General features: G+C 48.7%; 3 protein-coding genes across 3 annotated transcripts; 2 read left to right on the top strand and 1 right to left on the bottom strand.

Annotated features, from left to right (window-relative positions):
- The first annotated feature begins 23 nt into the window (after positions 1-23).
- On the top strand, positions 24-3,139 carry SPPG_05998 (uncharacterized protein). The gene is made up of 3 exons (XM_016754203.1): positions 24-1,041; positions 1,110-2,735; positions 2,820-3,139. The coding sequence occupies exons 1-3, from the start codon at positions 514-516 to the stop codon at positions 2,901-2,903; spliced, it is 2,238 nt and encodes a 745-aa protein (XP_016607088.1). The 5' UTR covers positions 24-513; the 3' UTR covers positions 2,904-3,139.
- Positions 3,140-5,720: 2,581 nt separating this feature from the next.
- On the bottom strand, positions 5,721-7,625 carry SPPG_06000 (uncharacterized protein; the record flags this gene model as incomplete). The annotated part of the gene is made up of 7 exons (XM_016754204.1): positions 5,721-5,996; positions 6,063-6,375; positions 6,444-6,650; positions 6,710-6,852; positions 6,914-6,994; positions 7,062-7,201; positions 7,273-7,625. The coding sequence occupies 7 exons, from the start codon at positions 7,623-7,625 to the stop codon at positions 5,956-5,958; spliced, it is 1,278 nt and encodes a 425-aa protein (XP_016607089.1). The 3' UTR covers positions 5,721-5,955.
- A 951-nt stretch (positions 7,626-8,576) lies between these two features.
- On the top strand, positions 8,577-15,999 carry SPPG_06001 (uncharacterized protein). The gene is made up of 13 exons (XM_016754205.1): positions 8,577-8,790; positions 8,960-9,094; positions 9,155-9,262; positions 9,318-9,455; positions 9,529-9,881; positions 9,942-10,188; positions 10,250-10,402; positions 10,470-10,694; positions 10,752-11,009; positions 11,076-15,016; positions 15,094-15,217; positions 15,287-15,762; positions 15,835-15,999. Exons 2-13 carry the CDS (start codon positions 8,983-8,985, stop codon positions 15,943-15,945), a joined length of 6,246 nt encoding a protein of 2,081 aa, XP_016607090.1. The 5' UTR covers positions 8,577-8,790; positions 8,960-8,982; the 3' UTR covers positions 15,946-15,999.
- The last annotated feature ends 215 nt before the right edge of the window (positions 16,000-16,214 follow it).

A 16,214-nucleotide genomic window follows, 5' to 3' on the forward strand; every position in this document is an offset into this window, starting at 1 on the left:
TTAAAAGGTTGTTGTTTGTGGGGGGGAAATCGGGACGAAACAAGATTGAGTTTATTGGCAAAACGGGATTTGTTTAAAAGGGAAATTGAGTGAAGAAGGAGAATGAACGAACGAACAACGACGACGATTATTAAGAAAATGGGGCATTGAAATGACAAGTGTGTTTATTGCCAACTGTGTTTTAGTTTATTATCTTGTCATCTGCATGGCCCATCTGGCAGCTTCATTTCCTATCGCTCTGCTGCAACACTTGTTTGATCGGAATGGGCCAAACTCTTGAGATCGATCATCTCTCCCTGGAAATCCCTCCTAGTTTTTAAAAAACCCTTGATGGTTGATGCACTGGGCGCTTTTGGGGGCAACACTTGATGCATTTACAGCAAGCGTTTCTTTAAATAGCAACAGACAGCCAAGTCATAATGTGTTGCTCTCCAACACCACACTTGTGGAGCGACGCAAACGTCCGTTTATCTAAAAGCACCACATCTATCTGGATAGCTGTGCAAACAGTCCATGCGTACCACTGTACCGCCATTGAGTGCCAATTTACGCTCCAAAAGTTCCTCCTTGCATGATCTATTGTCAAGCAAAACAGAAACCAACAATGGTCTAGTCCATGAGCAGACGGGAGAGCAGCAGGAGGATGGTGGGGATATCCCAGCTTCACCTGCCGCCACACATGGAATCCACTCTTGGTCAGATAGCGAGACATCTGCCTACATTTCCTGGATCAATGCACTGCTCCCTCCCACTGACCTCGATCTGGCGCACCTTTTGCCCCTTACGAACGCTGAAACCTTTTTTGACGCTTGTCGGACCGGTGTCCTCCTGGCCAAACTCTTGGACAAGACCATACCGGGTTCAATACCCATGGAAAGAATCCACCGGAAACCAAAGACTGAGATTCATATGCGAGAGAACTGTGGACTGGTCTTGGACGCTTGTCGCAAGGTTGGCGTAAAGACGCTGAATATTGGGCCTGCTGATGTGATGGCCGGTGTGCCGCATTTGTGTTTGGCATTGGTCTGGCAGATTATCAAGGTATGTAGGATGGGCCAGCGGATTCCAATTTTGCCAGACTCTGAATTCTCACTCCCGGTTTGTTGCAGGTGGGACTCATGTCCAAAATACAGGTGGATGATCCTTCCGCACCAACAGATCAGCCCAAGTCAAAAGCTGGCACATCTACTCAGGCCGTACCGCAGGACCGTGTCCTGCTGCAATGGATCAACAGAGAGTTGAAGCGCAATGGATGTCCTCGCTCCGTCTCTAATTTCGGCACAGACCTTTCTGATTCCGAATGCTATGCCCATTTGCTCTCATCCATTGGAGATGGAGGTGGCATAAATGTTACCGGGGTACTACAAGAAAGGGACTTTTATCGACGGGCAGAGATGGTTCTGGATGCTGCAGATGCACTTGGGTGCCGATACTTTGTTACTCCCAAAGAAATTGTGGCGGGCAACCGAAAGTTGAGCATGGCATTTTTGGCGGTTTTGCATGAAGCAATGATACGATTGGGGAGACATGGCGAGCGGGACCAGGTTGCGAGACACAGGGAGACAAGCGAGACATTCGCACAACAAAGCTCGGAGATCAAGCGACTCAAAGACGAGCTAGACACCATGCGGGCCAAGATGAAAATAGTAGAGTATCAAAACGCTGAACTCCAGCAATTGGAAGGAAGGGCGATGGGTGAGGTCGGAGGTTACAAGAAAAAGGTGGACGCTCTTCAAACCCAGGTGAAGGAACTCTTGGCCGAAAGATCAACTCTAGAGTCCGAAGCAGAAACCGCGCAAGCAGACGCAGCTGCACTCCGAAAAGAAAATGGCGAACTCCAAAAGAAAACTCGCTCCCTGAAAGAAGAGTCAGGGCTCCTCCGTGCCGAAATCAAGGCCCTTACTTCCGAAAACCGCTCCCTCCAACAGGAGCTCGACAACCTTTTGCAAGAGCTTCGGGACCAGGCCACGGAGCTTAAAGAGAAGCTTATGGAAGCTGGAGAGACGGTGGCAAGAATGACAACCGAACGAGTTAAACTTCGTGCAGAGTTGGATGAGATGACCATCGAACGAGCACAGCTCCGTCAGGAAATCGAAGCTCAGACGGCAGCTAGATATAAATTAGAGGAAGAGCTTGATATGCGACAGCATGAATTGAAACGAATCTCTGTCGTGACGGATTCAGCGATTCGCGAAAAAGAAATGCTACACAAACGTGTGTCGGACATGGAGATTGACATTGAAGCCACTGAAGGGCTACTCCAATCCCAGGATGCTCCACCAGAGACCCGAGCAATACAAGTCGGCTTGGAAGCACTATTAGAAACCGATACAACACCTGCGATTGTAGAGGATCAACTACGATCGTCCACTGCTACTTTATCAACGTCAAAGCGACCTCGCAGTGTGAGTCTCCTTGCAAGGAACTCGACATCGGATCTGCAACTCCTAGGATCACCATTAGGTCTCCGCTCCAGAGCGTCATCCGTGACAAGCGGGACTAGCACATCTGATAGACCTCGCGTCCTTCCAGTGGCAGTGCAGATAAAGTGGCTGCTGGATGACAAGGACAAGTTAAAGGATGATTTGGAAAAGGCTTTGAACCGTGTTCGCAACCTTGAAGAGACGATAAGAATGTTAAAATCTGCGAGTGAAGCTGTTCGGTTGGCGCAAGCCATGGATCCTGTTGCGGATGTAGAGAGGCCGGTTTCCGAAGTAGTGGAACGGATGGATAAGGTTGGTTATCTTTTATTTTTTGCCTCATGCGATCCTTTCGGAAACTCAAGTTTGAAAATACTGATTCTTTTCCCTTTCAAATAGATCAATACCGAAATGCGCGCATTGACAACTAGGATTCGAACTAGACATCACCCAACTTCCAAATTGCACACTAGCATGACTTGATACATAGGTTTAGGTAGGATTTCAAGCAGATAGACAAAGCCGTAGTTTATTTAGGGATTAGGACCTTATATGAGACAAAGAAGAACTGCTTGCTGTCTCTCAAGTCAGGTAAACGTCAAATAGGGTAGACCTTGAAGCAACTATTACTTGAACATGTCCTATATCCTGTACCCTTGCCCTATACATCTGACCCATAAAAATATACACGTAGAATCCTACCTAAAATACATCTTTTAATAAAGACCCTCCCGATGGATTTTAAAGTCCAAATGTCCATCATCTTTCGATCCAATCCCCAACCTGGACGAATCTACACCTCCACTGCTCACCCCAGACCGATTCATGATCAATGTCGCAGGTTGCGCAATATGCTTTGCAGCCGCCTCAAGTAAGGATACATCCTTGTCCACTGTGACTGTTGCGATGCTGTAGACCGTTAGAGCTGCTACTGCCATCCAATACAAAAAGACAAGGACCCAAAAGACAATGAGAGGAGCCCAGGGAATAAAAGTTGCTTGTGTCGGTTCTAAATGTTCTTCGAAAAGTGTTGGACTCGTTGTATGGACTCCGGCTACTTGCGCTAACGATGTAGTTGCGATACTGTGGGCGTAGGCGTGAAGAACGGATTTTTCGCGGATACCAGGTGGGACGAGGGGACTTGCTTGGCCATTTGTGTACATTCGGGATGTTGTCCCAGCTAATTTAATAACATAAAGATGAGTATATGAACTAGTAAAAAAGTAGAAACGACACCCAAGATATATACCATTGAACATTGCCCCGGATACAGCCCAAGTAGCAGACGAGTTTTGCGGAGCAGGAATCGCCGACACAACCGTCAACCGTCCTTGATTGTTTCGGTATCTCACGGGTTGCAGTACCTGCACATTGCAGACCAACAATCCGTACATTCTTGCCCCGCCTGTATGCATAAAGCCCACTATTGTTGTTATGCCCGGCATCAGTATTCAGTTCGCCTTGGTCGACATTCCAGATCATGGACCAAAAGACAGGGAACGGGTTGTTTGGCTGCCCGCGCTGTTGCAAAGCTGTAAAGGAAGGATCAAATTCTGCGGTACCGGACTGTATATTAGATGGAGATCAATATAACACCTTGAACGACAGGTACATACGTCCGGCATTCCATCCGGCTTGTGGGCCTTGACCAACTGTATCCGTCAGTCCCGGCTTCCCCGGACAATTATAACCAACAGATCCGGCCGGAGGTCCATTTATGGGTTGGAACACTGTCACATTGCAGACTGGAGTAAGGTTTTCGCAAGTCACCTTGACGCCGGTCGTTTCAGCTATATAGTTGATGCCCGATGTGTCCCCGGCGGGGAGGAGGAGGGCGGTGACCTCTGGGCTTTGAGGATCAGGATCGTCCAGAGTGCGCACCTGAGCCAAATGAAATGTCGTCAGGCTGGTATGGTTAATGAAACTTGGACATCATTCGCAGAAATCCTTTACCATATGCTTCGTGGACATGTTATTAGCGGTCAATAATCCGTCATTCCCACCTCGCAAGATATCCATTGCACCTTGGGCATCAGCGCAACTATTGGCTACATACCTCAGGACACAAGGTAAAATCTGTTCACCCCCACAATCAGAATAAACTGGTGCCTTCTGGCATTCATCGTCGAGTACCCTGCCCAAAGCTGATGTCACCGTCGGTCGTGACGCTGAGACGGGTACAATTTGGCTCTGTACAGCAGCATGTAGCCATATGCCTTCCACAATAGCGATAGCGTAGGTTAAAATAACCAGTGGAACAAACATGAAAACCACCACTCGTAGGAGGGATGAGACGACTGAGCGAGACGATGTCATGCAATAGAAGAGTGCTTGCATAACTGAAAAGGGGCTTGCCGTTGCACATATGTTGGACATGAGAGTGAACTTTTGTCTTTTGTCAGTTGGTAGTCTACTGAACAGCAGGCACTTGGTCTTACCTGCTTTGGAGTAGGCAACCGTCGGTACGCTCCATTGTCATTCGATGCAGAAAATGATGCCTTGAGCCATTGGGAGCTCAAACTGTATGCTAGTGTCCCAGCCAAAAACGGCAATGTCAAGGCCGTGAACCTGTACAGCAGATAAAGTTTCGTATCATCCAATTAATGACAATCTTGGTTCCTGCAACGTCGTACCTCGACACCAAACTGGTAATAAGCAGCACTCGACCCGCAAATGCTAGAATATACAGTCCACTTGAATCAACTCTTAAAAAAGTCGCTTGCAGATAAGCAGCTAATGCAAAAGTTGCAGCGTTGGCACGCCATGTAAAGAACCGGAACCGGAAAGTGAACATTTCTTCAAAAAGGACAACATACCAAACCCTGCAGCAATGATCATTGTCGTGAATATAATCACAACACTTGGAATCCATATCCGTGAGCGTTTGGCCTCTGCCGAGTACTGGACGGGATGTTCTTCGATTTGAATGGTGGAAGTTGAGTTGGTATGGCTTGGCTGAAGCCACAGAAATCAATAAAAATTATGGTTTTAAGGTTGCCCTCCAAATGAAAAACGAAATACGCTTGGATTTTCAGCGCCCTTTTTTGTATTTTCGGCAGTGTCGTGATGTGCGATGTTGACGGGAGCCTCGGGAGGATCCATATTTGCTCAACTGTTTTCCCAATGTGCTGTCTTTGTCTTGCTTGCGTTGGCAAGTTTTTTTATGTGAAAACCGCTGTTTGTCGTCTGGCTTGCTCAGTAGGGACCTCTTTGTTTACTTTTAATTTCCTTGACCCTTTTCCGTGTCGGAGGGTTGGCTGTGCACGCGATTTTTGTCACCCAGCGCAAGTTTCAAAAGACTGTATTTTAGATGGTTTTATTGCTAAAGGCAAGTTATGATAAAGGACGGGAATTTCTGTCTAGAGTTGACACATTCCGTCTAGAGTTGAAAGCAAATTGTCCAAAGTACGGCATGTTTACATGTTATCTACAAGTTCATGAACCAGATGTGGTCCCAAGTGTACGTTCGACCCAACCCTCCAGATACTGAAGCAGAGTTAATGGCAGAAAACAGACAATACCACAACATGTGTTGCTATGAGATAACCCTTTTGAATCCCCACATTGAACCCGCATCTGAAAAGAATACAATGGAAATCAAGAGTTTTGCTATACAAAAAAGGCTCGGGAAAGCATACTTACATATAGCAGCGGTGATACCCTGCAGTAAGAGCTTCATCTCCACAACAAAACCATATAGTTGGAATCCCTTTGGCGACCGGTCCAAGTGACATAAAAAGCGATGCACTCTCGCCGCCGTGTCCATCTCTGATGGTGTATCTCTGAAACGACAAAGGCAGTCGGACAGGAGAATGATTGTACGGCGGACTTCGTCTGTGACACTGGCTAAACTGTATACGACAATAACAAGAGAGAACAAGGACGTTGCAAAGGCGTGCAAAATCATTGTGGGGACAAGGAATGACGGCAAGTTCCAATTCGAGCTAGTAAACACCTAGAAGAGTGTTTAGGGTTGAATAAAGTACTCGACAAGGTATCAAAACAACAGTAAAGGCAGCTAACCAGCAAGATGCCATCGCCCAAATTAATCGCATGGACGATTCCAAAAATTGCAATCGCAAGTGCATTGGCGGCACAAAACTTGCGCAACTGAGTATCGGCTTTTCGAAAGTACGTCATAAACTCCTCGACATCTTGCGGGGTCGTCAAAGGCACATCGCGGCGAAGCGTTTGCCATTGGTAACAGAGTCCTTTGCACATAATGTAAACCTGCTCAAAGTGCATGAGGAGCTGAGCCATCATGTTAGAGTTGAATTGTAACTCCTTACACGAAAGAGGAATGCATAGGTTGCTCCATCGTAAACGGTCACACCAACAATGTGCAGGAAAGTATAAAGGAACCTGACGCCGCCATGATGAATGTACTTGTAAATGTCAGAAGGGCTCCATATCCAGATCATTGGCCAAAGAGCTAAACGGGAATCTTAAATATGTAGCGGCAATGGGTTTCTCAATCAGCAAGGTTACAGTACCTGCATTCTCGTCATCTAGCTGGATCCCCACCGGGACATACCATGATATCGTCGTCCCCAAAAACGCACCCAGGAATATTGCTAATTAAAACAACTGATCAGAATCATCCCACGGGTTCAAAAGCACATGTGTAGCATTTCCTCATACCAAACACCAATGTTTCCTCATGCCGCCGTACGGGTGCGAGAAGGCCGGATCTTGCTGCCAAGGTAGAAAGATCATTCGGCTTTTGCCCTCGGGTTAAAAAGTGCAGAACGAGGAGGAATATCGACGTCGTCAGGATATAACTACGCAATAAAAAAAAACACGAGTTGAAAATAGGTGACGTTTACTGTTTTCCACCTTTTCAAGAACTTACAGCACCAAGGCGAGCTGGCCTAATCCCATCATGCCTTGAACCGTCATCAACATTCTAATGTAGGCACCCAACACGACGACCACTAAGCACAAGCAGACCACGTTGACCACTTTTGCGATTTTCCGCATCATAGGCCGACATTCTAAACATGGGTCCACCCCGAAAAGAAACGCAAGGAAGCGTGCCCCTTTGAACGTCGATAGCGAGACTGCTTGATAGTCTATTGATTCAAGATCCAACATGGACCATGTTTTTCTACCCTTGATGTGTGTTCTCCCCAGCGAAAGGGTTTCCGGTGATGCATAGCTCGTCTCTGGATCGCATTCAACGGTTTTAACGATGAGGAGAGTCATGGTTGGGTGTCTAGCGCTGGTCCATAGGGCTATTAGTAGTTAACTGGGTTAATGTGCAAGGGTTTTTTCGTTATGGGTCGAGATGCACATCCGCGATCCGCGGTTTTAAATGTTATTTATTTCCTTGCAATAAGCTAGGTTGATTACCCAGCATTCTATTTTTAGGGATTGCCATAAAGTAACATTCATGGATATAGAGAAGGGATTGTAATGGTTTGGCAGATCCCTCAAATGCCACAAGTGCGCCCTGCATGGTATTGACGATAATCGTACCAAGGGACCCTAAATGCTCGAAATGTTTAGGGGTAGCTTTGATTGTCATGCTTAATCCAGTTTCTTTTGAGAAAAACAAATCCCACAATCCTGGATGGTCACCCTGCAAGCGTTTACAATTCTAGATGTTTGACAATCAGTTCAAATGCAGACAAGTTAGAGGTCCTTTTTTGAATGGAATCAGAAAAGTGTGAAATGTGTAAGAGCTCACTACCAATGCACTCCTACACAAAGAGAAAGACTGCGAGCGGGTGTGAACACTCTTGTTCTCTGCACCATGCTTGAGAGACGCGCTATAGTTACAAGAGTGCATCACTTCAAAAAGTGCAATATGACAAAAAAAGGCGAGCCCATCGCAACGACGCAGCCGGACAGACCCCAATGTACGGTGGGTATGGGCGGTCTGCGCGGATGAAGAAGCAAGCCCACTCTAATGTCCGCAGCGGGACACAACCAGTAATGGTCGGTGGACATGAGCCTTCTGTTCAAAAAGGCGATGGCAGATGGTTAGAGGAAGAAGCCCAAAGGAAGAACACACCTAGAATGTTGGTTGTCTTGGTTGCCATGACAACAAGAGCACAATTTAGCCATGAAAGGCAATTTGACTACGCATTGTAGCACGTGATCTGTCAGTTGGGAAATGGCCCCCATGGAACCCACTTTGCTTGCTTTGCTGGAAGGCTTTCCATCATCGGTCTCACCCCATCTTGTGCTCATTTCGCCTTAACGGCCTGCCTGCATCGCCCTCTATACGACTCTACAGGACAGTCACTATTGCTCTGTCCTTTTATCTCCACGTCATTCCGGTTTCCTAGTGGGACGGATCTGGAATCATCGACGTTGTGGGGCGCGTTGCCACTTTGGAGGCAGCGATTGGACTAAACGTTTAAACGTAAGTACAGTGTGAAATGTAAAAAGAGTCTGTGGATGAATTGTGGAAAGGGATGTGATAAGGCGGATCGAGTGCATGCGTTGTGAAATGAAAGTTTTCAAGTTGGTCCATGGGCAATGGGAGATCTGATTCAGATTGGAAACTGAACTCCCTTCTTACTGACAAAAAGAATCCAGGCGATCCGACGTTGGAATGTTTAGCGGCTACGGCTCGTCTGGCTTTGGCCAGCAGCAGCAGCGTCCTGCTAGCACCGGATTTGGCGGAAGTAGCTTTGGTCAACCTCAACAGCAATCAACTTTTGGCGGTACGTGATCGATGTGACCTGGAAATTTAGTGCGAATCTCTCATTGCTATGGCTTCTTAGGTTTTGGGCAGCAGCAGCCACAGCAGCAGCAACCAACACAACAGCCAAGCACATTCGGCGGTGCGACTGGTGGATTTGGCCAGACCAGTACGTTTGGTGGAACTCCAGGTTTGTATGCATTGTGTGTATTGATATCATTATATCTAATGATTGTTGCTTCCAGGTGGTGCATTTGGCGGAGGTACCACTCCCGGGGGTGCATTTGGAAGCACTGGTTTCGGCAGTAGCGCTGGTACTTCTTCATCAGGTTTCGGCAGCACGTCAACGGCACCGACTGGTGGATTTGGCGGCTTTGGTACTGGTAAGTCCGAGTTGATGATTAGGCTGCAAGAGACTCGAAACATCAAACATGTCCCACCCTTCATGTGATACAGCGAGTGCTGCTCCAGCTACTGGCGGATTCGGCGCAACCTCTGGAGCAGGTGCCTTTGGACAGAAACCTAGTACTGGGTTCGGCAGCTTTGGAGGGGCTACCCAACCAACGCCGAGTGGATTTGGCGCGAGCACCACAGGTTTTGGCGGAGCGGCCACAAGCGGTTTTGGAAGCACTGCTGCCCCCACTGGTGGTCTCTATGGAGCGACTGCTGGAGCCACGAATGAGCAAGCCAATAATGGGACGGGTAACCCGCCCTTCAGCGCCCCGGCTGAGAAGGAAGGAAACCTGGGGGCGGCCGTGAACCTTCATAACATTAGTGCCATGCCCGCCTACAAGCACTGGTCTACCGATGTAAGTGAGGTATCAGTTTGCACTTTACCGAATGCGGTTCTAAGATATCTTAATCCACAGGAACTCCGATTCCAAGATTATCAAATGGGGAAACGGTTTGCTGGAACTGGTGCGGCTGCTCCAACGGGCGGGTTCGGTAGTGGATTTGGTACGTCCACTAGTACGCTCGGGCAGACTACGCAAGGCGGAGCCTTTGGCACGACTACTTCTGCCCCTTCCGGTGGGCTTTGGTCTGGTGGTGGTGGATTTGGGACCCAACAACAGCCGGCTTCGACCGGGACCGGATTCTCAACATTCGGAGCGACAGGTGTGTGTTTGCAGAGACTTGGTCGTTACTGTCGAAAACGGCTGATTATGTCATCTTCCAGGTGGATTCGGACAAACCCCAGCGGCATCTGCTCCCGCCGGCTTTGGACAAACAACTACAGCAGCAACCGGATTTGGACAAACCCAGCCAGCCACAGGGGGTTTTGGGGGCTTCGGACAAACGCAGCAACAAAAGCCAGCAGGATTCGGGCTCGGTACGTATTGCCTATCTCATGTTTACTATCACTTATATGGCGAGCGAGTGACGTATCAAATCTTTAGGTACCGCAACCTCCGGCTTCGGGACCGGTACATCCACATTTGGACAAACGGCCCCGTCAACCACGGGTGCCTTTGGAACTGCTGGCACTACCACCACTGGGTTCGGCCAAGGGTTAGGTACGAGCGCTGCTCCTGCTACAGGCTTTGGTCAAACGGCGACTGCCGGCGGGTTTAGTGGACTGGGAACAACCTCAACTGCAGCTAGCGCTTGGGGACAGAAACCTGGTAAGTCAAGAAGACTGCCTATGTTGAATACTAGTGTTTACCGCTCGCCATTTACAGCTACCACAGGATTTGGCGGTCTTGGCCAGCCAGCCGCTACCACAGCGGCTTCATTATGGAGTTCAACACCTGCTGCCTCAACAGGCGCTTCTCTGTGGGGAACATCAACTGCCGCAACGCCAAGCTTGTTCGGACAGCAGGCTCAGGCGCAACCGGCAACAGGCGGCCTTTGGGGTAATACGGGAGCCACGGGCTTTGCGACTGGCTTAGGAGGCCAGCCAAGCGGAGGTCTTTTCGGGTCGGCTCAGCCATCTACAGGTAGGGAGAGGGAGATTTGTGGGCAGATGTCTGGGGTTGCAAATTTGACTTACTGTTCGCCCATAGGTCTTGGGCTAGGTGCCAGCCAACCTCAAGTCGCTCAGACTGGAGCCTCGTGGTTCGGCCAACCGGCCACTTCAGCTGGAACAACATCACTGTTCGGAAATTCACAGATTGGCGGGGGCCTGGGTCTTGCCGCTCCCGCAGGCGGATCGCTCTTTGGTGGAGCTGTTACAACCGCGCCGATGGGATTCAGTGGAACACTTTCCTCAATGCCGGGTCAACCTACTTTAAGTGCTAGCATTGATAAGAACCCTTATGGAGTGAGCCAAATCTTTGAACCCTCTACAAAGAAGCCAGAACCTACGCTGCTACCTCTCCCGGAAAAGAAGAAGCCGCCAATGACACCATATGCGAAGGTGTCGGCTCGCGAAGCATCCAAGATTAAGCTTCGAGGTTTTGGACCATCGCCGCTTACAAAGTCGCCTATAATCAACGGTGCTACTCGATATGAATCGGCGATTGGAACGCCGAAGGACGACGCAACTCTGGGTTTGGATACCCGTTTCACACCCCGCAAGAGTGTACGGCGACTGATTATTGAAGATGAACCTGCCGAGACAAATGGAACGGCCACAACACCGGTTAGCAAAGGAAGGAGCACAACCAAGAAGACGGTCACGTTTGATCCGCGCCTGGAAAGGACTGCTGCTCGTCAGCTGACTAAAGAGTTTGCCGAGGCCCAGGAGGAGTACGGCGGAGAGAGTCCTGTACCGGGAACGCCGCCTTCGGCGCGTACGTTAAGCAGCGCCTCGTCGAGCGTGCGAAGTGGCAGCCTCTTGAGTAGTCCCGGTTCACCAGGGACACCGACACCTACTGGCCGAACCTTGTCTGCTGTTTCGCCACCATCGGCGCCATCTACTCCGGGTAGTGAAGGTGTCAGAAGATCGGCATCTCCAGCTAGCACTCCTGGAAGTCCCGCACGGGGTTCTGACTACCAATTGGAACCACCGATAAGTCAGCTGCTTCTAAAGAGCGATGAGGAGCTCAAAGCCTTGGAGAATTTCAAAATATCTCTACCCGGTATTGGCTACGTCAGGTGGCTGGAACCTGTTAATCTCCTTGAAGCCTCTCCGACCAAAAACCGTGAAGGTCTTGGCCAGATTGCTGGCACAATTGTCACATTTCAACCAAAGTTGATTACCGTATATCCTGATGACGCAACTAAGCCGCCGGTGGGGCATGGATTGAATGTTCGCGCAGAAGTTGCGTTAGAAAAATGCTGGGCTGTTGATAAAACGACTAGAGAGTTCATTTTGGATGTAACTGATCCCCGACACGATCGACTTCTTAAAAAGCTCGAAAACATGCCCGAAACTGTTTTCATTGGTTTCCATAATGAAACTGGGACGTGGAAGTTCCAGGTGGAACATTTCAGTCGGTACGGATTGTTGGATGATGACGAGGAAGCGCCGCCACAGCCACCATCGCAGCAAAAACGGCCACAAACTGATCAGCAAAGTCCGTTTTTTCAGGACGCCCAGGTTGGCACACAAGGAGCGGGTCAACCCAATCTGGGCGATACTAGTGCAGACTCGGCGTTAGAGGACTCGATGATTCATATTAAGCGTCGTCCTCTTGTCCGGAAGCGACAAATTGTTGACCTGGCTAAAGAGTGGGAAGAAAATGTAAGCGAAGATTCTGAACAGGAAGAGGAGATACTAGAAGAAGAGGCAGAGGAAGAGAGTGATGATGAACCAATGGGAGTCTCCATGATTTATAGTCCGTCAAAACATCAACTGCCAGTCTCAACGAGTCCGACGATCGAAGAACCTGCATCCCCTCCCCTCACTCCGCGCGAAAAGAGATCATTTCGAGAAATGGAAACGGCTCACAGTGTGCAGAGAATGAAGGCATCGCTGTTTGGACCGACAACCAGCTCGCCTAATCCGACGGCTAAAAAAGCGACACCTAGAAAAGCTGTTCAGTTCAAGGTACCGGATGTATCAATAGGCGGTGATTCCAGCTTTAGCGAGTCACAAGTAGACTGGTCCCTTTCCGTATCTTATACTCCACGAACGGGAGACAAACGCTCTCATCTTGATATTCCGACGCAAAAGGGATCTGAGGAGGTTGCGCGTCCTCGCCGTGGGTTTGGACTGTTGGACGAACTGGAAAACGCAGGAGCTGTGCAAACATCGATGCAAGTAGACGTGGATGCGCAAGTTTCGCCTCCTGTGTCGCCAAAGAAGTACTTTAAAACGGACGCAAAGACTCTTCCGCCGCTGGAAAAGAGCGTGATGTTTGGGCAAGATAAGCAAATCGTTGACGCGGGACTGATGATGGGGAGGAGTTTCCGAGTTGGATGGGGTCCTGGAGGGACATTTCTTTCAGTGGGTGGAGCTGTCGGCGGCATCAAATCCTTTTCAAACATATCCATACAAGCTGTCAAAGTGTTTGGTAGCACGGATGAGAAGACAATATCGATTGAGCGCAAGCGGCACGAAAAGACTTTGGAAAAGGCTTTAAATTACTCCACTACTGTGCGAACGGCTGTTGGATTGGACACTAGATGGGAGTATCAGATCCTTGATGAAGAAGAGAAAGATGATACATCTACTGGAGTTTCATCAGTACCCAAAGCCGTTTGGAAGCCAGATTTTCACTTTGTTCCTTTTGTTGACGCCATGGTGGAGGGTAATGACTGGCCACGCCTTCGTCACGGTGAAGATCAAGTCTTGTTTGAAGAACAAGAGGCCCAAGTGTGGAAGCTTGCCAACGCTTTGTGGGATCCACTAAATCACTCGAATGCGCCACAGTCGCAGTCACAGCTTTTGGAAAACGGATTAAGGCGCGAGATGATCAGCCGGTGGCTAAAAGAAGCCGTTATGAAAGAGACTAGTCGTGGGGCACAGTCAACGCATGGTGCTCGCAAGATATTTATACTACTCGCTGGTCGTCAAATGGATAAAGCTATCATGGCTGCCATAGAGAACAAGGATTTAAGACTCGCCAGTATCCTGAGCCAACTTGGTGGACCCGGGAATCGAGTCTTGGCGTTGCGTCGAAATGCTCACTCTCGGGACCAAGGCACCGGTGGACATGGCATACCCGGTCGATATGGAACGGACGAGGTTGTGGCTGAGATGTTAGTTAAACAATTGGACATTTGGGAAGCAGCCGAAGGGAAAGGTGGCAGTGGAATTGATGGCGAATACATGAATGTTTGGAAATTGGCGGCGGGCAACCTCGCGACCTGGGGATTAGAAATATTTGAGCTTGTTCAAGATTGGAAACGGACGTTTGGGCTATTCTTTTGGTACGGTGGGTCAGCTGCATCGAGTCTCAACGAGGCTCTTGAACAATATGAACAAGGCTTTGAAGCTTCGAATGATGTAAGGCCGCCACTGCCAGCGTACCTCGAGGCCACTCAGGATAAAGTCACTGGAGACCGGCCCAAGGATGTTTGCTTTCATCTCCTTAAACTCTTTACGGAGCGGGATTATCTCCTTGAAACCGCCCTTGACCCCAAAAGTATTTCACCGAACCAGCTTGACTATCGGGTCAGTTGGTTAATCTGGAATATATTGGCAAAGGTGAAAAAGGTGCGGAGTTCCGCGGATTCGAAACTGGAGTCTGTTGTCATTCGCGAGGCTTTCCCTGATGGCACAACCATGGAAGATGTTACCCAAGTCGAGGCACGCTCAGTATCCACCGAGGATCGTTTGACGAGGGACTTGATGTGGCAGTTAGAAACGTTGGGCTTGTGGAAGTGGAGTATTTATGTTGCCCTTTTCTTTAGTCGGATAGAGGAACGGGAAAGAGCGATTCGAGAGTGTTTGGCTAGGTGGTATCCTCTGGCGGATAATAGCGGGAGCTGGATGGGTAATTCGGCGGTACTAGATGCGACGGAGGTGGACATGATATGTGATACTGAGGAGAGTGAGGATTGGAAATTTCTGGTCGAGACGCTCAAGGTGCCCAAGGAGTGGATTCATGAGGCTAGGGTACATTTCAAATTCTTTGCAATTTCTGATAATTGTTTTTGAAACTAACCTTGATTGCTTGTTTCTATTGTGGATAGGCCATGCGTGCCAAGTATGAGGGAAATGTGGTGCAAGAAGCGATTAGTCTGATTGATGCAAAAGAGTATATTGTTGCACATCGGCTGATTGTCAGTAAGATTGCCCCTGAGAGGATCGTCAATGGTAAATATCACACAATTGGCATGTTCGTCCCTCGTTACGGTGCTAACACTGTTGACGCGCCTTGTATAGAGGAATACGATGACCTCAAGACACTGCTTGCGCACATTCCACCAGATGCAATCGAGACGAGAAGTTGGGAGCGCGGCGGCAAACTCTTTATGGACTACATTGAGCTGATGGAACAAGTACCAGAAGTCATCAGCAAAGCACGAGAGTATTCAGTTGGCTATTCCCTCTGCAGCAGTCTTTTCTCCCGATCCGTCCATGCAGCATCCAGTGCTATTGACACTTCTGAACGACATCGGCGTGCAGCACAGGATGATTTGTCCTCTATTTGGATGCCCAAGATAACTCAAACGCTAGAACAGATTGCCGATGTGCGAACATTTGCCACTCCAATCGGGTTGGATCGATACGGGTCGTCGTCTTCTTCTCGAGAGGGTGTTGCAAGTCGGGTGTGTCGAACCGAGATGGCGACACGACTTGTCACGTTATGGGCGGATATTGAAATAGTTGTTGGGGGTTTGGAGGGTGGCAAGATTGAGGTACGTATTTTTGAGGTGCTTTTCCTGGCGATGCTGTGCACAGGTAGCTGACTTGCACTCCTTTACTTGTAGCCTATCAGTGGAGAACTCTTGGCAACTCTACCTATCCCTACGGGAAGTCGCATGATCATGTTACATCGGGTTGCGGCGGGTTGGTTTGAACAAATTGGTGTGGATGCATGAGGGATTTTTTTGGAGGCACAGTGTGAGATATTGGATGTAATGGAAATACACAGATACTGTTTTTTTTTTTTTTTCTTGATCCTATTTTCTATTTTTTATCTGCTTTATAAGTTGAGGAACGTTGGAGTTTTCAAGGAGCATGAGCTTTTTTGCTGTGCTGTATTGCTCCTTGAAAATCGAAGAAAAAAAGAATCCAAAGCTGATCGGTTGCTGGGTATTATTTAATGTGCCGCGATCGAGATGAACGCGAGAAACTCGGTGGTTACGTC

The sequence above is a fragment of the Spizellomyces punctatus genome (assembly GCF_000182565.1).
Source record: "Spizellomyces punctatus DAOM BR117 chromosome Unknown supercont1.10, whole genome shotgun sequence".
In the NCBI taxonomy this organism is placed as follows: Eukaryota; Fungi; Chytridiomycota; class Chytridiomycetes; order Spizellomycetales; family Spizellomycetaceae; genus Spizellomyces; species Spizellomyces punctatus.